This window comes from Cyrtonyx montezumae, unplaced genomic scaffold, assembly GCF_038088225.1.
Source record: "Cyrtonyx montezumae isolate F1298 unplaced genomic scaffold, pur_monq_1.0 scaffold_17, whole genome shotgun sequence".
Taxonomy (NCBI): domain Eukaryota; kingdom Metazoa; phylum Chordata; class Aves; order Galliformes; family Odontophoridae; genus Cyrtonyx; species Cyrtonyx montezumae.
In genome coordinates, this window is record NW_027071903.1 from 29,368,868 (window position 1) to 29,395,550 (window position 26,683).

General features: G+C 45.0%; 1 protein-coding gene across 2 annotated transcripts in view; it reads left to right on the top strand.

Annotated features, from left to right (window-relative positions):
- NTRK3 (neurotrophic receptor tyrosine kinase 3) overlaps positions 1-26,683 on the top strand; it is a 177,859-nt gene that overhangs the window by 131,450 nt on the left and 19,726 nt on the right. For both annotated transcript variants that reach the window (XM_065734000.1, XM_065733997.1), the window contains exons 13-15: positions 12,026-12,156; positions 15,354-15,526; positions 19,067-19,310. In XM_065734000.1, the coding sequence (XP_065590072.1) occupies positions 12,026-12,156; positions 15,354-15,526; positions 19,067-19,310 (548 nt within the window). The remainder of the gene's footprint in view (positions 1-12,025; positions 12,157-15,353; positions 15,527-19,066; positions 19,311-26,683) is intronic.

Sequence of the window (26,683 nt, forward strand, 5' to 3'; positions counted from 1 at the left end):
TCCTGGAGGTCAGTCTTAATCATTTGTGTTTTCCATAATGCCTGCTGATGGCCTGCAAGGGAACAGTGAAAGCAGGAGACAGTCACCTCCATTGCAGCCACGTGGACGGGATCCATCAGAGTCCATCAGCACCAAGCATGGTTGAGGTCCCACTTATGCCCAGTGACCTCCTCTTTGGGATGTGTCTGAGAGAGGAATCCCAACTGAGAGAAGTGGACCTCTCAGACTCTCCTGCAGTGCCACGAGCAGCACAGGGAATACTCCCACAGTAAAGGAGATGGCATATGGGGAGACTGCAAGCTAGGCGACAGAGACGCTGTTCTGCACATGAAGAAAGGATAAATGAAGCAAGCTGGACTGCACGAGAATCTTTTCCTTCATTTAACTCCTTCCAGAAATGAAGATATGATTTTGAACAAATCAGTAATTATTTTTTACCTTTGCTATTTTAAAATTTTTGTCTGCTTTCTCTACAGTTCCAATTTCTAGTCTGGGAGACCTTGTGACAGAGACTGGATGTGAGCCCTGTTTGCAGGCTGTGTAGATGTGGAATTTTGAACTTAGAGTGCTCATCTGCTCTCAGATACCAGTGTGTGTGGGTTTGCCCATTACTTGAACAATCTCTGTCCTGAGAAAAGTTTAAGGGCTTGATTTAAACTTGATTGATAAAGAAAAGGCATCAGGATGACCTGTAAAATACAAGCTGGATCACTGTCCAAGCTGAGATTGCAGTAATGAAACAGGATTTGCAGGCAGCCTGGTGGAGTAAATGAATGGAAACAGGACTCTGATTTTTCCACATTACCATCTCAATATCTGCTGGTGGCCCTCCAATTAAGACAGTTCAGGAAAGCAACATATATACTCTTGTTCAAGCCATTTTCCATTTTCCAATTAAACAACTCCTGTCCAAGGAGAGTACGGAGAAGAAGACAAATGGATTACAGACGTAATTCCACCATGATTCCCTGCTTTGTGCCCAAAGCAACACCACCCACAATGGTCTATCTACAGATTGCTATTACCAGCTTTGGGTTGGGGGGGGGAGGGGGGGTGCAGTAAAGATCCCTTTTGTGCCTTTGCTTCCTCAGCTAACTGCAAAATGTTATTTCCCTTTCCCTCCTTTCACAGCAATCTTTGCTTATTTTGCTCCTTTCCATTAGCAGTATGTTGCTATAAAACTTCAGTACACAGGTTTTAAACTTAAGCTGTTAAGCTATATATGATACACACATGAATGTGCATATATATATATGTGTGTGTGTGTGTATACACATAGCTGAAGATCCTTGTAGGTCCCTTTCCCATATGTCCTGAATACCAACTTAGCATTCATCCAATCCTCACACACAGTTCAGTTAAAGCTGAACATGCACCTTTTCACTACCTGCAATTAATCATGTCTTCTGAGGCTACCAGCACTGCAGAATATTTTCTTGAGTCTCACCACGGTCTATAAGAAGAGTTAACCAGTTATTTTTCCCTTGGTAAAGACACTGATGCTTTGGCACAGGAGAAAACTCTAGGAATTCTCTTTTTTCCTCCTACACACAATGCAATTTTTAATGTTCTTCTGTGAAAATTTACCCCAACTGTCTGGCTCATAATGGCATGAGACATCGCTGAAGGATGGCAGACAGAAAATGGATGAATTTATGGTGTTTTATTACCCTGTTTTCTCCCTGTGATGGGAATGTCAGAGACAATAAACCACAAAGGAGTCTCTTTTGTAATTATAATAAAGGCTGGACATGTGGAGATACAATAAAATCAGGGAAGGAAGAGCAGTGTCCTTACAAGAGCATGTGGTTTCTTAAGTAGTCCTGAAGAGGACAGGGGGATTTCTCTTTGCATGAAGCATTACAGAAGCACCAGTTCAACATTCATCAAGTCATACTTGTGATTAGAAGTCAAACACCAGCAAAAGAAGAGGCCCAACACCTCACAGACCTGGACTTCTCAATGAGGACCAGCTGCTCTCCCTATCAGATGAGCTAATTCTTTCGTACAGTTTGTCCTCTTTTTACCTTCACATAATTTGCTGCTTCATAACAACCGCTGAAATTGCCCAAACCACAGTAATTTTGGAGCCCAACAGGCAGAGATGTCTTGCTTTACCCTTCCTTCAGGGGTTTCCTTCTGCGGGAGGAGTTGGCAAGATGAAAAAAGGGATGGTGTCGTGCAAGCAGAATGAGAAAACCAAGGAAACCTCAGGCAGAAACAAAGACAAAGCAAGGTCTGTTTGAGGTGTTAGGAAAACATGAGTCTGAGGAAACACCTCATCAAGCCATAGACAGAAATGCACCTCCTGTGTCAGTCCTAGGAGAAAGGGAGTTGGAGGAGGCGAGAAGAAAGGGGAAGGAAGGAGAGAGATGGAAATTGGGCAAATTGGAGAGAGGCTTCTAATGAAGTCATAACTTGAGCCTGAGCTCTGTCTTTCAGCACTTCATGTTTTCATTCTGTATGGCCTCACTTCTGGAATTTTCTTGTTCCATGGGTTTGGCTGCATTAGCCACTCGTTAATGACCACCAAAGGACACCTTTGGTGGGAGAAGGACTGTGCATGGGACAGGAAAAGATAGAGGGACCCCGAGTTCCCAGGAGTAAAAGCAAATAAGAAAACAAAATAAGCACAGAAAATTCTACATTCTATCCAAATTTGTCCTTTTCCTTTGTGATTATGGTGAGATCAGAAGGATTTCCAATATACCTGGAGCTGTTCTAGTTGGAAAACACAGAAAACCAGGCTCTCTCCCCAGATTACCCCCAAATCGTTTTGAATTGGTCTAGAAATTCTGTCACAACAGATATTTCTGAAGATCCTTCCTCACTTCTGCATCTGGAGGGATCCGCGCGCTTCTTCTGAAAATAATTCTTCAGTTTGCACCCACGTTTGGAGCCAGCTCTTGCTGTTTTTCAGAGTGGGCTCTGCCACACATCAGCATGGGACCACTTACAAATGATGCCTCTTTCTCTAAAGTCGCCTTTCTAACAGCTGTGTGGTCCCCAGAATACATTCAATATGCCTAAAACTGCTGTGTGGGGGATTTTTTAGCATTTGTGGTGGGGGCAGGTAAAGATTAGAAGCTGATGATGGAAGATGGTGGCAGCAGAAACAGATGAAGCAGAACCAGCAGCTAGAACCTCAAAACCATGGATTAGCCCAGAAAGTGGACAACGCTGAAACAGCAGTATTCAATTTCATCCTCAAAATTGCAAGGAAAATTTTAATACTGAGCCCCGAACCCAGTGCTGCAATATCTACCTGCGTCTACATGCAAACTGCAGCGTGGCTGAGAGTGACTGCTGGGACTGTGATGGCACCAGCAGGATTTGGCTGCTGGAAAGGGCAACGGGTTCACCTTGGGACATCCAGTGCTCGGAGATTCACTGCTGCAAGGCTTAGTATCAGCAGGTCCCACTGCTTGTTTAGTAGAGGTGGGGGCTGTCCATCGCACCAGCTGGGAATTGCTATCTCATGAAAGCTGTCAATAAGAGGACCGAGGTTTTGGTGCTGCTCCCAAATCAAGGAGTGGGTGGAAGATCCTATGGGGGAGAAGGCCTCATGTGAACCCCACAGCTCTTTTCTGGCTTTGCAACAGTTTAGCGTGATCGGTACCCGGCCACAGGAGGGAATGCCCTTGCTACGTACTGGAGCCAGTCCCCATTCCTCCACAGTGGGAATTTGACTAGGGAAATGGGAGCCTTGGTACCAGGCAGTGGTGAGCACCTGGTCCTTGCTGGAGCAGCATGGGCAGAGCTGTGGTGGTGAGTCTGCATGCTGGGAAAGTTGATAGCCAAGAGGCTCAGAGAGCTTGAGGGCAGAAGGTAAGCCTCTGTGTTCCTGGTGGGAGACTTAAGGCTGCTGAGAGCTGGTTGCTTCCAGCTTTATTGTGATTATCCATCTCAGCAATAAGATGCTGCTAAGTGTCTGATTACTGCGTTGTTAAAGCCTTAAGCCTGAAATCTGACTACTGCATGGGCTCTCGAGGGGCAGCCACTCCTCCTCTGTCCCTCCACCAGTAATCCCTCCCTTCCCTTGGAAAAATAATAAAAAAAGAAAGACAAGCAATATCTGTCTGCAGCAGCGCTTTCCAATCAAGTGAAAAGTAGCTGGAAAATCAAATCATCTGGTAAGTTCCTGCAAAACACAACTCTATCTCTTTAAAATCTCCCTTTCTGAAGGGCTGAGCTGAACAGCAATAGCTGCTGATGTAAAACAAACCATTATTTCTCCTATCTCCTCTCCAAGCCCCCCTCCCTGCAGATGCATGAGTCTGAGGGAGGCAGATGCTCTCTGAAGACTATTTTCCTCCGTTAAATAAATTCACTTTCAAATAATGTGTAATTAAATGTGTGGTATTAAATTAATGTTTTATTCTGAGTGCTCTGGCAGCAGGGGACTGAGGGGCCTGGCTGGTGGAAAGAAAACATATTTGCCAGAACGACTCACTTCCCTTCTCTCAACCCCTTTTCCTCCCACCCTGCCAGGAATCCCCATCCCTGCTTTTGAGAGCTGCTGGAATGAGCCACTGAGTCAATGAGACGATGCTTTGTGCAAAGTTCCACTTACAGTTGTCATGGGGCTCTTGGGCATTCACCCAATGCTAAGACCTCTGCAGCCCACTCTTGTCCTTCTACCCTTCCTTCACCCCTCAGAAGAGCCCAGTTGTATATTTAACCCTCTTATTCAAGAGACAGAGCCCAGGTGTCACCCTGGAATGTGGGGTTGGTGCTGGATGTCTCAGGAGATGGGCTTCTGAAGCTGGAGAGGCAGATTGGCTTTGCAGCCTCATGTCAGCCAGAAATGTAGGTAGGCACAAGGCGTGTCTGTCCTCACCAGGGGACATCTCAAAACATGCCATCTTCCTGGGTTAGCTATGCATCTACAGGACTCTGCAAACTGTCGTGCACCCCAGCTGAGATTGCTCTGCATCCAGTAGCCATGGGACAAGGTATCTGTTCTTGTAAAGATAATCACCAGCTGTTTTGTACTCTGACTTATGTGACTGAAATGGATGACATGAAATGGTGCTTTGTTTTTATAGGAGCCTTGGATAGTTCAAGCTGTGACAAGTTTTTCCTTTAAAAAGTGTTTGTGGGGCAGTACCAAATGCATTTAAGCATTACTAATGTTTTTCAGTTCCTTTTTTTTTTTTTTGAAATGAAGAAAATTAAAGTTTGCTTGGGTTTAAATTTGGCAGGTGTGCCACACCAGCCCATGCCTGCTGCCTAACGAAGGTGATGGTTTTCAGTGCAGTATGGGATCTGGGCACACACCTGGTGATTTCTTGGTTGAAGCTGTGGTTGTGTCTTGCCTTCCTTTCAGTTCCTATTCTCACACTCACACACACACACACCCCTCAATCCTCACATTTAACACAGAGCACATTGCACATACCATGGTTGTTGCTGCTGCTGTGCAGCTGATACCAGAGCTGGGGATGCAGCAGCTCTGGTTACTGCAGCTCAGCAGGTGCTAATCCAGTCGCTCTGTGCTGCTAATCAAAGCACTCTGTGCAGCTGGGGGGTGGTTGGCTGAATAGCTGCTCTCCTGTAATTGAAGGCTGGCTGGAGTTAGCTGATGAGGGAGAGGTAACCTTTTGGGTCAGTGCTTCCTCTCCATGTGGTACTGCAACAGCAAAGGAGCTGATGATGTCCTGATCGCAAGAGGTACGGTTGGTGGGTGGAAGGTGTTTTGAAAGGATCAGAGATCCGTGCTGCAGATCCTATTAGAGCTGTCATCCAGAATTAGCAAGATTGAAATACAGCCTCAGAAGTGCAGGGAGTGGTCTAAGTGAGGTGGTCTTGTAGGATCTGCAAAGCAGTGGGAGGGAAAGAGTAACCTCCTAAGGGTGGGTGCCCAGATGGCTCAGCCAAGGATTGTTCGTGCTCCAAGGAGGTCCTAGAGATTCAGATACACTTTCCATCAACCCCTATGGTTTTGGGGTCACTTTGAAAGGACTCAGTACTGCTTGGTGCTTATAGTCGTGACTATTTTGAACCTGAGTCCTTAAAAGAGTGCCTTGACAGAGGAACTTGGCAAAGAACCAGTGCCTGGGCGCAGAGCCGAGCTGCTGTAGTGTGTACCTGGGCCTTTTCACAAAGGTTGCTCATGTCAGAGCTGGGAGAAAAGCAACCAGAAGTGGAAGGCTACCTGTTCAGGGTCTGTGTGGAGATAAGAAATGGCCCGTTTATTTCTCCATTTTTTTTATAATGTTGTGGGACTGATTCTCTCTTTGTTTACATCTACTTCAGAGCAGTCTGCAATTGAAATCAATAACCTCCATTGACTTTGTTGGATTTGCAGCAGGCCAAGAGGGAGACTCAGACTCTGTGCAGCTAGCCTATGCGTTATCTTCTCTCACTGTAAGACAGATCTCTAAGAGAATGACTTATCAGCCCTCCAGTGCAAAGCTTTTTGATCTGGTCCTACCTGATCTGCACATCAGGTAACTCATCAAGATGCTTGGTTGACACCCAGATTGCAGTTGACTGCCTGACAAAAAAAGGTGCTCTGTTTGGTAGTTACATGTCTTAATGACACAATTTCCAGCACAGATTGTGAGCCTGGTTTATTTGCTTTTAATTGTCGTGGAGCAGGCAAGCTATGCAGGATTTATTCATGAGAATTATTTTAGCAGTGAGTCAGGGAAGAAGTGAATGAATCATATTGACTAAGTGAGAACTTCGCTACCTTTTTTTTCTGTGGACAACTTATGTATAAAGAAAAGAAAAAAGAGACAATTCTTTGGCATAAATTAGTTGTTACAGCAAATGACTCAGCCACTACTGAAAAAATGTCATTGTTATCATTTACACCCTGTAGTTGATGCAAATGAGGCTTTAGAAGCTCATGAAATCAAGGCCATTACCACAAAGAGCCCTAGATCACACTCCAATCGGATACCCTGTGAACACACCTGAAAGCAGTCTGTTTGAAAAGAGGGACTGAGCAGGAAGAAAAGTAAAAAATAAGAGACCAGGCCAAGGGAGAAGAAATGGCCTGATGTGATGAAGCTAAAGGAGGGAGGAGCTGATGATGAACAGAAGCAGGAAAACAGCTCTCTCTGGGAAAAATAGCTATATGTAAAGGAGGTGAAACTGGTAGAAAACTGATATTGGTCATTTCTAGGCTACAAGAGGAAGCTGCTGATAAAAGAGGTTAGCAAAAGTAAAAGGGAAGATTTCTGTACATTTCCTCTCTTTCCCTGGGAAGTTACATGTTATTTGTGAATTGATAGTCCAACTGGAAATACAGCACCTAGCTAGGCTGCTGCTTTGGAGTTGGAAAGAAGGAAGTGTGAGGAATTAATTTCAGATCCAGTTCCAGTTGGAACACATCATCCAACTGAAGTTGCTTTGCATTTTGCATGTTTTGCAAAACATAGGTACTGTCACTGTTCATGGTTTACTCTATTTGGAGTTTGATTTGTCCATTTACCTCCCACTGTAGTCATCTGTGTTGAAACACTGCATCATGCGCAGCCAGGTTTCAAGAGTATTATCAAACTGTGGTTTTAAGGATGCGGGCTGTGATGGGAATCTCAAACACAGAATTTGCAGCATCGTTGATCCCTTCTCTTCCTTCCCTGACCCTCAGGACTGAATTGGAAATGAGACAATAATTGGTATATTAGATTCATGAAATAGGCCCATGCAGGTTGCTGATTTGTTCTCATGTGATTGAAATGCACTTGCTATTGGAAAAACGCTGTTTTCACTGCACGCTGTCTGTTACTAGCTCTATATGCTCTACCTGGGATTTGTAAGTTGAAAGAGAGTCTTTCTGCCTTGACTTTGCCACAGGTAAGAGAGAATCTGCAATATGAAAGTAAAAGATAGGTGAAGAGTCACTGAATCAGTCATGTAAGAGAGAAAGTTCTGGCTTTTTCAGGCCCTTTCCCATGGGTAGTGCAGAAACAATCCATCAGGACGTGGTAGATTGATGCATGAGAAATGTAGAATTCATCTTGTTCCCTTTTTCTTTATATCCCTGGTTGTGCTGGGTCTGCAAGGTTAGCAAACTAGAATATGTTTGTGTCAAGAACAGGAGCAGATGCACATGGGAACAAATACAGGGAGGAAGAAGTTGCTGTTTTTAGACAGCCACTTTTCTGACTGAATGCACTTGAAGCGCAGATCAAGCCAGCCATTCAGCAGAAGGTTCAGAGGGGGTTAGGTAAGATCCCATTGCAGATCCAAGGCCACAACCCTTCTGCCTTGAATCTTCTAGAGAAAAGGAAAGCTTTCTGCCTTGGAAGCAATTTGTAAAAGGAAACACAGCCTCTCTGATTTACCCTCTCACTAACAGCCTTACCCATGTGGTGACATGATTGAACTGATGCTGTGGGGCATTCCCAATCAGCTGTGGGTCAGCTGTTGTCTGGTGTGCTTCATGTGTTATGCAGAATAACAGAGCATGCGAGAGTTGAAATGTGGTCTCCATGTGTTTGCCTCGATGGACAAGAAAGAAGGTGAAGGATCTGCCTGGCTCTCCTTCTCTATCAGACAGTGATATAGTAATCCTCAAACAAGGACTGCAGTATGTTTCATTTTAAGCCGGAGTTACTTCAGTGCTGTGCATTCCCATCCTTCCTGTAGATACAGCACAGCCTTGAATGAGTTCCCATCATGTTGTCAAGTCTGGTTATTTTCCTGTGGGGTCTTGCAGTGGTTCCTGCATAGATTCTTCTTTTGAACTGTCTGGTTGGCTTGTTTTTGTAAGTTAATGGTAGAAAGGGGGAGGAGAATAAGAGAGTGGTACTTACAGGAACACAGTTTGCCTACGCCTTGTTAGCAGGGCTGACCACAAGGCAGCTAAGACAGATTAGCACACCAGTTCCTGCCTAAAACAAATAAACACCAGCTGTTTATCAGACAGGGCTTTGCTTCCTCCAGGAGGAGGTAAACAGATTTATGCAGATGAACCTCCCAGGTGCCCTTGCAGCACAGCATCTTTCATGGCTATTTGGCCTTCCTTATGAGTTACTGCCAGGACAGACAAGCAGAGAATAGAAGCAAGGTTAGCACAATAACAGCCATTTGTATGGCGCCAGGGCACTTTGTCAGTGCTTTGTGTTTAAAGCTCATATTTAATAATAATGCAGGATTAATCACAGAACTGATCTCACTGTGAATGGGAGACTTTGATGTAAACTTCAGCGTTTTAAGCCTATAGCAGGTGGAAAAAAGCAATTTATTATAACTTGCTTATTATTCCATTTGTGCCTAAAATACTGTGAAGCAAAATTTATGGCCCTTCAAGGTTGAGAGGAATTGTCATCAACAAAAGTGCTTTTCTGACTGTCCATTAAGACTGTCCAGTTACTGTTTAACTGCTCAACTTCACAAACCTATATATATATATTTATAACCATCCATGTTTACTTTAAATCCAGCAATGCTACATGGATCTGCTATCTCAAAGGGATCACTCGTCCCTTGATTCGTCTCCTTCTGCCATAATATTTCCTTAAATTCTTCATATGCATTTTTCCCTGAAGCTTCACAGGTGACCCTAACGACTTGCTGTGAAATCTGGGTTTTGAAGACAGATGGGATATTATTTTAATAATGTAGACATAATTACACAGTCTGGACGTTGTCTCTCAGAAATGTCTCATCATTTATTAAGACGTTGTTGAGAAGCAAAATTGGGAGCTGAAAATTTGGGGCGAGACCTCAGGGAGTTTGGAAAGAGGTCTACTTCAGTTCACCACAGCGTTACCAATTATGAGAAGTGTTAATAATTTCAAATGCTATCGCTGATTATTCTGAGATAGTTCCTTTTTTTTCTTTTTCTTTTTTTTAATTTATCTCACATTAAATAGGTCAGTTGTATTGTAGTTCTACATTTCTGTTGGGATTATGAGTTTGTTTTTTTTTAATGTACATGGATTCTTCTTAATACAGGATCATTTGGCCATTGCTGATCAGGAGACAAAGATTGCAAATACATGGTTTGCCAATACAAATAATCCTGGATACTTGCTGTGATCAGTGCTATAGAAATGCTTGCCAAGAGAAAGAAGAAAAAATGCTTTTCCTCTATTAAGTAAATAGTAGCATTTGAACTTTTCTCAGATTAGAACTTTCCTCACCCAAGTGCATCGCTTAACGTTTCAACATGTAATATTTCAGATTTCTCAAGGTACTCCTTAAACACTCAGCTAAACCAGATGGAGAAGGCAGAGCCCACACGTGATTTGTTCTTACTCCTTGTCATTGCAGACTCAAAACCAAAGTCATTTTGGATGTGCCTTCCATTCTGTTCCTTAATGTTGCTAATATTATTAATATTGGTTACTAACAGTTTTCAGTCTATTGAACGATTAATGAAAAGGTCAATGAGATTCCCCTACAGAAGCATCATTCATTACAAGGCCCATTGCTTATGCAATCTTGCTGCATTCATCTTCCGTAACAAGCAAAAGGGCCAGAGATTGCAGCTTCTTAAACCTGCTCGTGAGCTCCTAATGAGAAATCCTAATTGTATGAAAGCCATTATGATGTTACTCTTCCACTCCGTTGGATTTTGGATGCGTTGAGTTGTTGTACCTGGGTTGTTGTGATATGTTGGTGCTCTTGCCCAGTATCAGTGCTTACAGAATCAAGCCTGAGTGGCAGGAGCTGGTGGTAGGATTGCTGTTGGCAATGCTTCCCTACAGCCAGTCTGAAACGGTGGAAAAGATTCAAAGTTATGAATGCCACAGGGTGGGAGAGGGGAGAGAGCACTGTGCCATCTAATGCTCCTGTCTGTGGAGACCTCTGATCTGTCAGCTTTGCTCACCAAGCACTGGAGAAGAGTATGCATCTCTCACTGCCCTGCTGTGACCATCAAGCCGAAGCTGTGTGTGATCTGTTCTGCAGCAGTTTTCAAGGCAGGCAGTTAGCTCCAATGAAGTGAACTATAGAGGGGTAACCAGCTGCCTCTAGCTGCCTTCATTTCAGGCATGAAAAAAAATGCCTCTTCATATTGCCAGAGGAGCTGTATGGGCACTGTGTGCAAGAAAGATGCTTAGTGCTTTGGCAGGAAGTAGCTGTGCCCTGGTGTCATCCCCAAAAATGAGCATGAAGACCTCCAACCTCTCCCTGTAATCACTGACATTTAACCAAGACCCCACATTTGTGGAGATCTCACTGCTTGCTTGTTTACCCTTGTAGATGCCTACCACCTGGGTAGACCTAGCCCTTAAGAATGACCTTGTTAAGTGATGTGTGAACAGCTGGTGCAGACCAATCTATATAGGCTTCTGTATTTCTTTTAAATTAATTTTTGAATCTTCCTGGAACCTCACTTGCCTCAGTCAGTCCTTGCCATCCCAAATGTCGGTGGAAAAAATCATTGAAAATAATGGTTTGAGTTCATCCCTTGTAGCAGGGATTTGTCCTGGGGTGACCTGGCTTCTGAGGGAATGGTTATATGGGAGATGGATGTGGGTTGAAGAGTTGCTGCAGGACAGTGCTCGTTGCTCGCAGCCGGCTCCTGCTGGTGCCCTAAGGTGTGTGGGGTCATTGGTGCTATTCCTCTCGGGAACTCTTTGACTTGCCAATGTTTAGCCTCAGAAATCTGCCTGAGTTTAGGTTTAAACTGATCCCCACTGAAATGCAAAATTCAACAGCTTCTGGAAACTCAACCTTCTAATCTCACCTGGCCTGGCATCAGAAGTATGTGACCTTTGCCTCATCTCACAGGGGATTAATTATTTCCTGGATCACTCCAGAAAGATTCAGGTCTTTGTGGCTGATTTTTGCCCCAAAGGTTCCTCTCCCTGAGGACCCAAGTACTTCAAGTTGTAGTGAAAACATGGTAAACCTCAAGTACTTTCCTCACAGATGTTTTGCATAAGCCTAACTCCATCCCAGAGAATGGATGCATTCCGTGGGTGGGTAAAAAGATCCCTGTAGATATTTTTGCAAAGCAATTTCAGCTTGCTAGAAAATTGAATTAATTGTTTTCCGTTCCCTGAATTAACCCTGATTCATTCTTCCCTCAACCCTCTCCCTCCCCTCCCTCCAACAGATGTCCAGCATATTAAGAGGAGAGACATCGTTTTGAAGAGGGAGCTGGGAGAAGGTGCCTTTGGGAAGGTGTTCTTGGCCGAGTGTTACAACCTCAGCCCCACCAATGACAAAATGCTGGTGGCAGTGAAGGTAAATCCCAAGGGCGAGTGGCAGAGAGTACAGCAGGGGTTGTGTGGGAAAGGGAGGCAGGGGAGGGCTGGGGACCATGGGAGGAGATTTTTCTGATGCTGGAGATTGTGGTAAATCCACTTAGTCACACAGAGTTCCAGCGTTTTGCTTCAAGGTCGTCTGTTTTCACCAATGCCAAAGCTTTTCTTCCTGCCGACCTGGCCGGGAGACGTGGAGGAGGAGCAGGGCTGGAAGAGCTCAGCTCTGCGCAGCTGTAGCGGTGGTGGGGAGGCCTCCTTCCCTCTGTGAGGGACTGGGACCTTCTCTTAGGGGATTTTATCTTACTGAAGATGAAACAAAAAGAGGCCTCAGCAAAAATAAGCACTTGAAAGCTAAGCACGGCCAACCAGTTTGCTGGGAGCAGTTTGCTGGGACAGCTTTGCTGCAAGATGAAAGAAGTAAGGCAGCAAGAACTGCAAGATTGCACTTTTCACCTTTGGGACTGGTTAAAGCCAAGGTAGCACAGCTACCCACATCATTAATTGCCTGCTTATGTGTCTGGCACCTGCCCATTGGTGTCAGCCATCCCTTATGTGATCCCATCTCTCAGGTCTCTACTGATCTTCATTTGCATGTCGGCAGAAACAGCATCCAAACTTGTTTCCGTTAATTGCTACTGCGAGCTTACATCTCCAGAGTGCCTTTCATCCCGACAGATCATACAGATCCAGAACTGGAGCAGGGCCTTGAAATCAGGCTTTTTGCCAGCTGTGAGGTGGGGGAAAAGCATCCTTCTAATTTGGGCCACATTTAATATTGTAGGTTTAAAAAAAAAAAAAAAAAAGGAAAGGGAATAAAGAAAAGGGGGGGGGGGGAAGGCTTCCCATGCTGAACTGAGCTTTGGCTGCATTTCTTGAAGATCTCATGCTTTCAATGGGGGGTGAAAGTCACTTCCATGGTCACTGCAGCTCTAGGCAGCAACAAGACGAGCTGCTTAGGACATAAATCTGTCCCTGTTGTGTTCCATGGGACTCCCTCCCAGGGCCAGGGCAAAGGAAGTGACTGTGACTAAACGGACTCCCAATTTCCAGTGGATCTAAAGACTGCAGCCCTGCAGATCAGCTTTTGATGTGATGGTGTGGGTAAGTTTGCTGTTCTATTCAGCTTGCTTCTGAAAACATTCTAAGAAGCACTTAAAAAGTATAGTCAGCCAAAAGTGTTGAGGTTACAAAGTCAAGTGTTAGCAATGCTGGAGGGGCTGCTATTCAGGGCACGTCCTCCAAACATGCATTTTTTTTTCGTTTATCTATGGGCTTCTCCTTTGTGATGACCACTCCTGTTTCTGAGGGCTCTCTAGAAGTGAGTGTACTTGTTTTCATAGTCATCCAGCAGGGAGCTGAGGTTGTGTGGTCCCCATTTGGCAGAGGGCAGATAGAATCTTGGGGAAATATAGGTGACAGAATCCAACTAGCTGGAGAAGAGTCACTGAGTTGCCTTTGCAGCTGGACTGCTGATGCCAGTCCTACGTTGACACTAAATGCGGTGCTTGTGGAGGCCTGGCACTGTTGCCACATGAGAAGGAAATATCCAGGAAGCATTAGCAGAGCTGACAGTTTGTGGCAATGACTGAAACGTGCAGAAATGGAGTGAATGGCTTGATGTCACATCGTGATCCTGTGATGGAGACACAAATGAAACTCACCCCAGATGTTCCTAGGAGAGGCATTTTTTACTCTGGATTTGGTCTCTTTCTCCAGCCTTTGTCTTCTTTTATTGATGATACATGGACAGTTGTAGATGACTTCAGGTCTTTTTCAACCTTAATGATTCTATATTTCTTGCCTGGTTCTGCCACTTCCAGTTCTTCTTTCCTTCACTTCTAAAGGCTGTGCAACCTTAGCAATGTTTTATTTAATATCCTATTTTGTGTGATATTTACAAAGTCACAGTCCTCACACCTCGTGGAAGTGACAGAGTGTGAAGGAGATGAAACCAAACTCTCTGCAACCTGAAATATTATGTGCAACTACAGGAAAAAGGGAGAAAGGAGTCATGGGGGAGGGGAAGTGTTTTCCTGGGGAGAAAAGAAGTAATGGGAAGCATCAACATTATAAAGATATTAAATGACTAAAAGTAATTGGGTGCCTGAGATAAGGATGGATGCTTTGCTGTCTGCACAGTGTAGCTATCATCCATCTAAATATCTGTAGTCAAGCTATCCCAGAGGACACAGAATTGTGATAATATTATGCCATGTGCCTAGCAGGGTGGGGAAACAAAAAGGGAAAGAGGGAGTGTCCTAAGGCTTGGGTAGAACCTCTCAGGAGATCTGCTCAGTGGGGAAAAGCAGCTCTTGTGGAGGACTCAGTGCTTCTCTGTATGTGAACTCATCAGGGCCATCAGCCCCCATGGCTCTTCCATCTTGTCCAGCATTCTGGACATCACAACTTTTTTTTTTTTCTGCTAATTGCTCATAGCAGAGCCCTCCCTTGATATCCTGTGATGACAGTGCTCTGCTCTCCCACGCAATTGCCCAATGGCTCATGGACAAGCCAGCCTCCAAGCCTGGTAGCCCAACTCCATCAGCAGCTGCAACCACGGCAGCATCTTCAAAGCAGCCCTGCAGTGCCTTGTGCACTCACATGTGAAAGACAAGATATTCTCAGTAAGGATACCAGTTTCAGCATCTGTCTGCCAGGGGGTGTTATAAGCAGCAGGGAACAAAAACACGATTTTAAAAATTATGAGAAAAGACTTGACAGTGTCCTTCTTCAGAGGTGGTTTGAAAAATCCACACAATAACTGCACAGCCAGGCAAATCCATCTTCTGAATAAAGGTAGTATAGTCAGCTATTTCAAAATAAAAGACAGATAGCAAGGACTGGCTGGCTCAGGAATTTAATAATAATGAGATATGAAGCCATTCACCCCTAGGTCACCAGTACAAATCCTGCCCAAGCTGGGAATAATTGGAGGCTATTACCCTCTGAGGCATATTTGCTGCTTCCTGGGAAATGAGTTGGCGACCCCACTGGGCTGGTAAATATACAAAAAAAATGCTGAGGTGGTGCCACCAGTACCTGCTGCTAGCTCTTCTGGTGCATCTGGGTGGTGGCAGTGGTTCATGTCCTCATCAGCTCTTTCTCGATGCCACAACCCCTTCAGTTTTGGCCCCCTCTGGTTTTGCCTATCCCGTACATATGTGTCCCTTCTTTCAGGCACTGAAAGACCCCACCTTGGCAGCCCGCAAGGATTTCCAGAGGGAGGCAGAGCTACTCACCAACCTGCAGCATGAGCACATCGTGAAGTTCTATGGTGTGTGTGGTGATGGCGACCCACTCATCATGGTCTTTGAGTACATGAAGCATGGGGACCTGAACAAGTTCCTGAGGTATGTGCAAAGAAGGGCATGGCAGGTGCAGCACAACTGTACCCCTGAGTGGCTTGTTGTAGATCTGTGGTGCTCCAGAGAGACATAGTCGTGTGGATGGGGGTGGGCTGGGTAATGAGTGCAGGTAGTTTGAAGGAGGTGGATGGTTCTCAGCAGATTTGGAGCTTGAAATCCTACCCCAACATTTCCTCTTTGGTAGTCCCAAGGGTTGTCCAGGTGAGATATAGCAACCAGAAGTTTCTTATCTCACTCCTGTGAGTCTGAAGCTGGGAAGTCACCAGCCATGATTCCTTGTGCCACCCCGATGCTTGTTCAATAGCACCAGAACTGAAATATCCCTGAGAGGATCTTTCTGAAGTCCTTCATCTGATTGCTATCCTGGGCATTTTCTGATCTGTAGTTTGCATATCTATATTCAGAAAAGAGATGAGAAGTTTAGGAGAGGCTTCAGGCAGTGGTCTGCATGGCCCTTGTGACCTAGATGTCAGCAGACAAAATATCCTAACCTGTGGCACTCCAGAAGATGGGCAATGCCAAATGAAGTGCTATAATTGCCTTCCATGCCTCTAGAGAGATGCAAATTGCTGGACCCCCACCAGTCACCATTCATTAGCAGATAATTTGTGTGCCTTGAATCTGTCAGTGGTGAGGGGCAGGGAGCAATGGTGGGAGGATATCTGTGGTGCTGCTCTCCTACGAAACAGAAATTACACTCTGAAACCTGCATGCAAGTGGAGTGGTACTTACCTCTTGAAATAATTAGTAGGTTTATTTCCCAATATTTACAAAATTGGACCCTTGATATTTTCCTGCTTTGACTGCTAAGTGTGAGCATGATTGCATTGGGAACAAGAAGCTCGAGCACATCAGATTCAGGTTTGGGGCTGGGATATCCTCGGTGCTTATATTTCCATAATCACAATCCATTTCTAACCAAGGAAAACAAGGAAACAAATCCTTTCCTGAGGTTTTCATTTTGAAGCGATTGCCTATACCAGAAAGGCTGTGGGGAAGAATCCCATGGATTACCCTACCCACAGACAACAGGGATGTTGGAACTAGATCATCTTTAAGATCTCATGGTCCCTTCCAACCTAAGCCCTTCCATGATCCTTTCAAGTAGGGCCAAGCTGTCTGCAGCTCTCTTGGAGCATCTGCAAGGCAGTGAGTGAGCTGGGAACACGCCAGTGTTGGTTTCCTACTTTGTTTTGGCATAGTAGTGGCAGATGGAATATGAACTTGTAGGTTATCCTCTGTCTCATGCTCTGGGTGGGTCACATCTTTGGCCAGGTAAGACTCAGGATGGAAGCTGCAGGGGGGTCAGAGGGTGTTGCAGGATTCAGGTTTCCCTTGGTTTCACTGGGGTTAGCAGTGTTTATATAGCAGGTTTCACTGGGGCTCTGGAGAAATACAGACAGCACTGAAGGAAGCACAGCATTTCTAAGACCAGCGTATGTGGACTGGGGGCATTCAGACCCCATTCTGAATGTCTGCGACCACTGCATTCCCTTTCATCTCAATAAATAATTCCGTTGCTTCCTCCCTTTCCTTCAGCACACGTGCATAGGTGATTTTCTTCCTCATACTGACAAAAGCCTCCATCGCACCCTAAAAAAAAGAAGTAAAAGGAAAGAAGAAAACAAAACCAAAAGCCACGTTTCTTTGACAGGGGCCAGCCAATCTTAGGATCTTGGTGTAAAGTTGAAGCAAACTCCTTGCTTCAAGAGATGGGCATTTCCTACACCTTGATGCGACCAAATGCACTAATATTCCTCTAGTTAATCTTGGAAGTGAGCTGATACTCCTTCCTTCTGGACTATACCTGTGTAGGATTGAAAAGGGGAGGGGAGAGAGGAATATGTATTCTGCAGGACATAACTGGATAAATCTTGTATAGTAGAATGTAAAGGGACTCAGTGAAAGAAAGGTGTTGGCTGATCACGTATTAAACATGACCTGCTCCCATCAGATGCAGACTTCTCTTTGGAGGCAGTTATTTGTATTTGAAAAAGGTGTCAGTAATGAGACAGTAGCGTGTCTTTCACTTGTCTACTTGAAATACTTACTCTTGATGACAACAGGTATCATCCACAGTTAAATATGGTGTAACTGCAAGGCTTGACTGGTATAAAATGTCCAGTGTGGTTTTAGAAACCATTGCTTGTCCTGCTCATCTCATACTTACTGCAGTATCACCCACTCATGGCTTCCCAAAACACTGCTGGCTCCTCAGTCCTCATTTCTGGGTTTCTTCTCCTCACTCAGCTGAAGGAGATGGCAGGAGGGGACCCTTGAGGCCATGCCCTGGTGGCAGGGCAGTGGGAGGTAACTGAATATAGCCCCATTGCAAAAACTATTCGTGGAACCCCAGATATCTGGATTCCTTGGTTTGCCTTAAGCCCAATAGAGCAACCAGGAAACAGAGACGAAGGAGAGAAACAATGTGGGTCTTGTGGGTTGTTCTGTCCCATATCAAGAAGGAGGGAAAGCTCTGCTCTGTAGGGCTGGCAACAAGGTGAAATGCCAGGAACTATTTCAGTGAGAACAGTATGAAAGCTTCAGAGGAGGTGCTGTACTGCATCTTAGTCACGAGGAGGAAAGTCGCAGCAAAATCTCTTGCTTTTCCTAAATATGAGGGCTTTTGTTATTCCACCTTCAAAGAGGCCACAGCAGGGTGAGCTCCACCAGGGAAAGAGACATCACAGAGGGAGCACAGCAAAGACAGACCTGGTACACAGCTAGGGAGTGGATTTAAAGGGGGACAAGACAGAAATGACCCTGACCTCAACTCTTGCCTTTACAGTGCGCTTTGTTCAGCAAAATGTGCCTTCTGTTGTCCAGGATGTTCTCTCCAACTGCTGACATTCAGACATTACCCCTGCACTTCTACTCGTGCCTTCAGAGTTTATAGCACCTGTGTTACCTCTGGGACAGCTTAGGGTATAAAGGACACTATCTGGGGATGCTGCTGCTCTTTTGAAACTTTGCCTGTGATCTCTGGCTGTATTAGTGTATCAAGCAAGGGGAAGTTGTTTGGTGATAAGGTGTGTGGATGGAGGCTGTATGGATTAATAAAGAGAGTAAGCAACAAGAATATGATGGTGGGGGGAAGAAAAGAGGGTGATAGCTCCACAATTGGAAATGTTTCCAAGGTATAAGAATAAGCTAGAGCAAACAAGTAGATATTTGGAAGCCAAATCATTTTACACAGGTCTTGCCAGAGAGTAGAATGGTCACAGTGCATCAAGTCACTGGTCCCTCTCCCTAGCAGTTTGTCTTCCACCTGTGACCATAAGAGGTTTCTTGGATAAGAGTAAGGATAAAATGATGTATGGCACCTACTCACCCACCAAATGTTCACCCAACCTCTTGTTCTCTAAGATGTTTTTTTTTCTTTCTTCTGGAGCTGTGTGTGCATCCTCACACTAAAGAGCTGGGGGCTAGTCCCCACCCCAGCAGGAGCAGCAACCATGTGGGATTCCTATCTCCTGGTCACTTTTGAGACCCAACTCTATGCTTTTTGCTTCTTCCTCCCTATAGGGCACATGGCCCAGATGCTATGATCCTCGTGGATGGGCAGCCTCGACAAGCCAAAGGGGAGCTAGGGCTATCCCAGATGCTCCACATCGCCAGCCAGATCGCCTCTGGAATGGTGTACCTTGCCTCCCAGCACTTTGTCCATAGAGACCTGGCCACCAGGAACTGCTTGGTCGGAGCCAACCTGCTGGTGAAGATTGGAGACTTTGGGATGTCAAGAGATGTCTACAGCACTGATTACTACAGGGTAAGGCAGCTCCAGTGGCCGTCCAATGCTCAGAGTGAAGGGAGACTAGGAAATGTGACAGTAAATCAGTTTTTGGAGCTCTTGGGCTCACTCACTTGGTTATTCCCTCAGTGAAACATGCACACAGATGTCCATCGGGCATACTTGTGTTTGTCTGATCCCTGAACCATTGTCCTCACTCCTTTCAGTCCTGGACATGCCTGTAGTTCAGACATCCATGCCTACACACAGAACTCCCCATCATAGCCCAGCACAGGCACACACTTTGGGATGACTCTGATGTCATCCTGATCTTCCGTCCTTCCTATTTTTCTTCCTCTTTTTTACAAAGACTTTGATAAATTGGTGGTAATCCAAAGAGGGTGACAAAGATGATTAAAAGACTACAGGCTGTGACCTCTTGTGTTAGATTAAAGAAACTTAATATAGGGACCTAGAGAAAAGGCAACTGAAAGACTGACTGATAAGTGCATAAAATATGGAAAAGGAAATAATAGGCAATTTAAGCTCAACCTCAAAAACACTTTTTCCAGCAGGGACATCATTTAGACAATGGAATAGTTTGCCAGAGGTAGGTTGCTGAGGGCTTGTCATTAAAGAAGCCCATGAAGCAACTAGATAAAAATGCCTGGGTTTAGTGCAGAGGCTAATCCTGCACTAGTCTCTAGAGACTGACTTGATGAGTCAGAAATGTCTTCCCAGCCTTATCTTCTGTGATTTATGCTTGTGCTGTCCCTTTGCCTTTGTGCCCAGCTGCACTGCCCTATCTACCAGGGATGGCAGCATCCCTGGGAGGAATGCATGTTTCTTACTCTCCCTCAGCTTGAGAAAATAGGATGTACAAAGTGTTCAGAGCACAGTGGCGTAGGGATTTGTGGCTGGGCCACCCAGCAGCACAGAAGGGCTTTTCAGGAGGAAGAGCAAAGATTTTTTTGCTGGTACTTGGTGTAAGGCTGGTTTATTTCTGGTTAAAGGGCAGATGTTTGGCTCTGAGGCTGATTTCTATCAGTTGCCAAAGAAAGGGTTGATCTGTGTGCTTGATCTGATGGCAAAGGTTTTCTTTATGTGACAGAGAGTTGCAAAGTGGAGCTGGGGAGGAAAGAAAAGATGATCAGGTTTCTGCTGAGACATGTCATCTCTCCAAGACTGCCTTATCTCTAAGTTTAATTACTAGTGAAGGAACCAATCTTCCCTGTGCAAGACAAAAGCCCACTGTGGGAAGAGGTCTCAGTGCACTGACTGGGCAATGAGGAGGTGGCTACAATCCCATCACTGCAGATACATCAGTAGAGAGTGAGTAGGGAAGAACAGAGCCCAGGGGAGGCTAAGAAGCAGCTTGTGGGATTATCCATGCTCTTGCTTGGGTCTTTCAGCAAATGGGAATTGGATGGGAGGGTCCCCAAGAAGTGAGAACTGCAGAAATCTTCATAGGCCAGCTCACTGTGGTGGGATATTTTGTCTTCTCTGTGGTGTCCTGTAGACCTCATCCTGTCTGTGCAAAGTGCTTTGCTGATGGTTGCTCTGTGTTCTTTCATGCCATGTTGTAAGGCTCTGCACACAAATTGTGACCAAAGCAATAACTGGTTTATCTTGCTTATCAGAACTATGGTACCTTCAGAACTCTAAGTCATCACATGGTCCTCTACGTACACGGAGACCATTTCTCTGTTACTATCCAAAGTATAATTCTAGGAAATTACAGTTTTGATTACTCACATTTACTTTGTTATGAAGAAGCATTTACTTTCTCCTGCAACATGGGTAAGATAAACAGTTTGGTTTCAGAAATAGTTGTGCATTTCTGCTCTGTATTCTTCACCATTTTAATTCCCAGCATTCCTGGCATGAGAGCTGTCTCTTCAAGGCTCCTGAGACAATCTTTTCAAGTACACAGACCCACCACAAAACCCACCAAGATACCCTGAGCGAGGGTTTTTGAATGGAGAGAGAGAGAGAGAGAACAAATGACCTCAAGCACTAGAAACAGACTGCTCCTGGGGCTCCCCCATGCAAAGTGGAGGTGTGGCTGAAGAGTTGAGCTTTGAAACTCCTTTGTGCTCTCCCTGGTCACATCCACAACCAACACGGTAAAACTCCCAAGGCTGCTTCTCAATGTTTGTGCACAACATCTCTGCTGCTGACACAACCTGCTGTTCCCAGAGGCAGAACCTGAAGTTCTGTTTCAGGTGATTTCTATAAAATACTGCTTAGTGTGCCCAAGCTGCAGCCTAGGGAGAATTCCACAAAATATCATCTTCTGGGGACACATTGGAGGATTACACCTCAAAGCTGATCCCAAATGACGTCTTGGAGGATTCTCACTCTGATGGGTCCCTGCATTTACTGCTGCCCAGGCCCAGCAAGCATGGATAGATTGACATGTGGGTATGTGATTGTGTTCCAGGCTGATGATCAACTCATAGGCATTTAATTTTTTCCCATTTTTTTTTCTTTTAAAACAAAGGAAAAACACCATCTGCCTCCTGTGTTTGTGGGATGCAGAAGTGCTTTACAAAGGTGAACTGCTTAATTTCCTGTCACACATTTGGGTATGGAAAACAAACATTTGTGTAACAAAAGCAGCAGAGAGGTTTGTTTCCTCTCTCTCCAAGGTTCTTCATGCTACGCCTGAACAATGGTGCATCAGATCCCTTGATGGTTGTGGAGGTATAGGCAGGGAAGAAGTGGCATCAGGTCAGAAAACAGAGGAAGGTGGAAGTAAAAAGGAAGACGGGGAGAAGTAGCCTCCACTTGTGTGACAAGCCAGGGATGCTGAAGGAGCACTTCTGGGATGTGTTATGTAATTTGTCACCTGATCTTTCTTTAGGTCTGTATAAGGATGTGGGGTGGAACAAATCTGTAAGGGAGATAAAAGGTTTGGGAGGAGTTTTTTCCCACTTGTTTTCCTTCTAGAAAATATGTGAGCAAGGGGATTTTTAGGGATGTCTCAGGACTGTGACACCAGGTGGTGGGCTGCAGGTCAGGGACATTGTGCCCAAGCCACACTGAGCGTATCTGGTGCCTGCCCATGGGGCAAGATCATGATCAGTTCCCTTTCTTCCCCTAGAATGAGTAATCCAGCTCCCAAAGTCATTTGGCAGCCACCCAGGGGAAGGGCAGTATTTCTTTATCTTTAGAAAAGAGCAGCCTTAAATCCTAGTCAGCAGTCCTTAATAATTTCCAAGGTTATGTGCTGCCATGGGTGGGACATCAGCAGCAAAGACACGGGTTGAGTAGAGGGAAGATTTATGTAGGCATTGAATCTCATGAAGACATCCCTCTGTCCAGTTCTGCTGTGTCCTACCCCTCTGGCTCCTGCCCCAAAGCCCAGGCTGGGCTTGAAACCTCTGAGGAATTGAGCACCATCCTTTTGCAGAGGTCTGTCCTGAACGTGTTCTGGATTGCTGTTCATCATGGGGAGGACGCCTGCTTATGAAAAACCAAACAAAACAAAATAAGACACATGTAAGGTTTGCAAATGGCTCTGAAAATAAGTTTTTGACAACACAGAGCTAAAAGTGCAATAAGAAATGCACAGAAGACTTCTGTGTTTTCAACACTTTGGAGTACTCATTGGATTTGGGAGAGAGAAGGTTTACAGGGGGAAGTAATATCTTTTATTAAACATCTGATATTGTTGGAGGGGGAAGAAAAGAACATTTTAGACACAAGTCCTCTCTGAGCTCTTTTATTTATTTATTTTTTCAGTGATATCAGTTGATTTAATAAAAGATTAATATCTCTTCCTATGAACCTTGGCTCTCTCATCCTTAGACCATCGGTGCCAAAACAACATTTCTGTTATGACTTTGGCCTTAGGTCAGCGTTCTTTAAAAAGTCTAGGATTCCTCTGGCAGATGCCTCCTCCTCTGAAGCGTGAAGGTTTACTTTGTAAACATTTTCTTCTCTTTTCTTAATATGGTTAAATTAACAAAAAAAAAAAAAAAAAAACACCTGTATTTTTTATAATTTTCAGTGCTCATTGTCAGATTTCCCCTCCCCTCCCATCCAGACCAACTCTTTCTCTGTTTCTTATCCCCTGGAGATCAAAATTATTTTCTTCCTCCTGGGTTACAGTCAACTATTTTTCCAGTGAAGTTTCTGTGCAAGTGATAGATCAGTGAGGTTTAACAGCTGCCTGGTTCATGTTCCTTTGGAGACTCATTCAGCATGGTTGATAAGACTAATAGATGAGGCTTACAATGAAAGCAGATTTAGTGAGACCTAATGCTTCAGTGTCAATGGGTGAGAGATCTGGATGATCTTTGAGGTCCTTTCCAACCTAATTCTAAGAAAGCAAGCTCAGTCCCTGACTGCACAGTGGTGAGTACTCTTCTGTAGAAGGTACAATGCATGTACAGCATTCAGCAAAAGTTCAATTACAGCAGGTAAATGCTGTGCAGATGCTAAGTGGTTAATTGTTGCCTTTTATCTCTTCTGCCTCTTCTCTCAGGTGGAAAATGCAGCATGCTGCTCTCTCTCCCTCATATATCCCAAAGCACTGTGAAAGTTTCATGTCTGTAAATATATGTTACGCTAAGGAAAGGACTTCAAGGTGAAAGAGCTTTCATTTTCTCCTGCACTAGGTGGGATTCTGGAGGGCATGTGCTGTTGTCTCTAAATCATACCTAAGTAAGAGCAGGGAAGTCTGGGAGTGACCTGGAGATCTTCCCTGGAGACCTCCAGTGATGGTTCAGACGGGCCAGCTGGGCAGGGCCTTGGCTATGTGCAGGAGCTTGCATATGCTGCTGGAAATATTGTAGCATCTGTTTCCTCACGTCCCCTTCATCCCAACCTCTGATTCGTTATTTCTGTCCTTGTTCTCATGGCAATCATTCCTTCTGTATGTCCCATGAGGTGTGTGGCTCGCAGCACAGCCGCCCCAGTTAGTGTTTTATGGCCAAAAGAGCCAATTTCCCCTTAAGTGGTGGCGAGACTGGGAAGAGGGGAGGTGAGGTGAGGGAACCACTCTGCTGTGGGGATGTGGGGTAAGCATCTTTGTGCTCACCATCGTGTGCTCTGCGTGCAGGAAAATCAGTGTGGTATTGAATGTTCTGGTCTCTGGTACCACTGTGGATCCTATATAAACCTTGTCAAATTGAATTCACGGCACAGTTCCTTATCTCCTTGAAGGAAGATGTAACAACATCATCTTGTGTTTTAGACAGATGTTTTTTCTCAACTCATGCCCGTTTATACACTCATGGAAAAAACAAATGTTGAAGAGGCTCTGTTCCCTCACCCCTCCCTTCCTCCTGTTTGAAACATGAAGAGCCCTTCACACAGAGCAGCTCAAGTGCAGAGGAATTAATTGGGGAAATTAGGTTGTGTTGTATTTCTGGCATTTTCTCAGAAATGGTAATTGACCTAATTCTCCACCCTGTCAAGCCCTCTGCCTGCACCTTGTCCCCCCTCCCTTTTCCTCACTGTCAACCTGTCTTTCTCCTGCTTCAGTGGCTGTTTTCATGCTGTTGCCATTTATCTCGTTTCAGTAATGAGAGGGATATGGCAGGTAAAGAGCTCTCGGAATCTACTGACATCTTCTTTGAAGCAAAGGCACTGTTTGTTTTGGGGAATACTCCCTGCCATAGCCCTTGACCTCCATGCTCACCACTTCTCCTGGCTGGGATATGCTGCCACTGCATTGCAAGCCATTTGGCTCAGATATTTTATTTAATGTAGTCTCAGTGTTCACCCAAACATTTAACCTCTCCAAGTGTCCCCTAAATCCTCACACACTCACTAAGAGCTCATCAAACATATGATCTTTCAATCCAAACCCAGTCCAATTTCCAGAGGTTTGAACTGAGGTTTTTGCTTTCTCCCAAGCATCACATTGAACTCCAGATTGCAGGGGCATTTTAAAGCCATGCAGTTAAGCTCTTGATGGTTTTTAACTCCTGACCTCCCATTTATTGGGGTCACTGCTGAAGACAAACAGGAAGGATTTGTTCATTGTTCTGTATGTCTTGATCTAAGACAGCTGGTGGTGTTCATGGTGGGTTCAGATCAAATGGAGGTACTACAGTGGGTAGTAAAGTGCTGGAATTCTTGTCCTAGGATATGGTAGGTGCTAGCAGTTGGGATGGACTGAAAAGAACAGAGTTGTGGAAGCAAAGTAATGTATCAGGGGCTATCAAACACAGCAAGCAGATCTAGAGGGGTGAAGGAAACTACTTGTGAACCTAACTGTAGTGGAAATGATTAGTCACAGCTTGAAATAGTGATGGAGCACCTGGTGGGAAGGAAGGGCCAACCCAGGGGAGCTCAGATGCTTGCTTCATGGTGACCAGAAGGGGTGGAGGCACCCCCTCCCAGACCTCATTTAATGGTTGGCAGTGGAGGTGAGGGTATCTCACTGGAGATCCCTGCATGCCTGAGGTCTTCCAAAGGTAAGCAAGTTTTCATCCTTTGTTTCTGTGTCTACGGTTGCTGCTTTTTGGCTTGTCTTCATTTGCTGCAGCCAAAGATACTGTCACCCTGCTATTATTGCACATATTATATCACATTATAGCATTACCTATCCTTGAGTAGTTTTTTCCTTCTTCAGTAGTAGAATCATTTGAGTTGGAAGGAACCTTTAAAGGCTGTTTAGACCAACTCCTCTGCAATGCACAGGAATGCCTACAGCTAGATCAGGGTGCTCAGAGTCTGGTTCAGTAGACTTATCCAAAAGAACCATCCAGGAGTGAATATCCACCTATTGCTTGCTTGTGAGGCACTCCATTCCTCTTGCTGCCTCTACTCATGTTTAGAAAATTGGATGGAAAACTGAGATAAATAGAAAAAAGTCCAAGAGTCTCCCTTGATGGAAATCCAGCCAGAATGTGCTCCTCGGGGGTACCACCAGAAACAAGGGAAGATTTCACATGGGGGTAGTGCAGAAGAGGTGATTGTTCTTGGGTTTTACAAAGGTGTAAGCAAGAGCAGAAGATGGCGAGCCATATGCCAGCAAGCTGTGTTATTCCAGCCCTAGTTGCACCAGTAATTGTGTGTTTCTGGACATACTAAAAAGAACAGTTTGCACTTTGGAAGAAGCACTGCCACCTAAGGGAGATTTATGTTCTCCTGTCACTGCTGTTGGACCCATTTCTCCAGCTGCTGCTTCCCAGCTGTTCAGTGGCTTTCTCCTGCCTTCCCACCTGCAGGACCACAGCCCAGCTTCCCTTACAATGGGGCGGCCATGAGATCACAAATTGGTCAGGAGAGGTGGTGAGCAGCCCCAATCCTCAGTGCAATCAGTGAGAGAACTGGAGGCAGAGAGGTTGTAGGCTAGTTTAGTGGGACTATGGATAAATTATGTCTTGGAGTGCTTTTTATTTATTTCTTTTTCTTGATGTGTCATATGAAGTAGTGGTTTTTAAAGTGAGGGA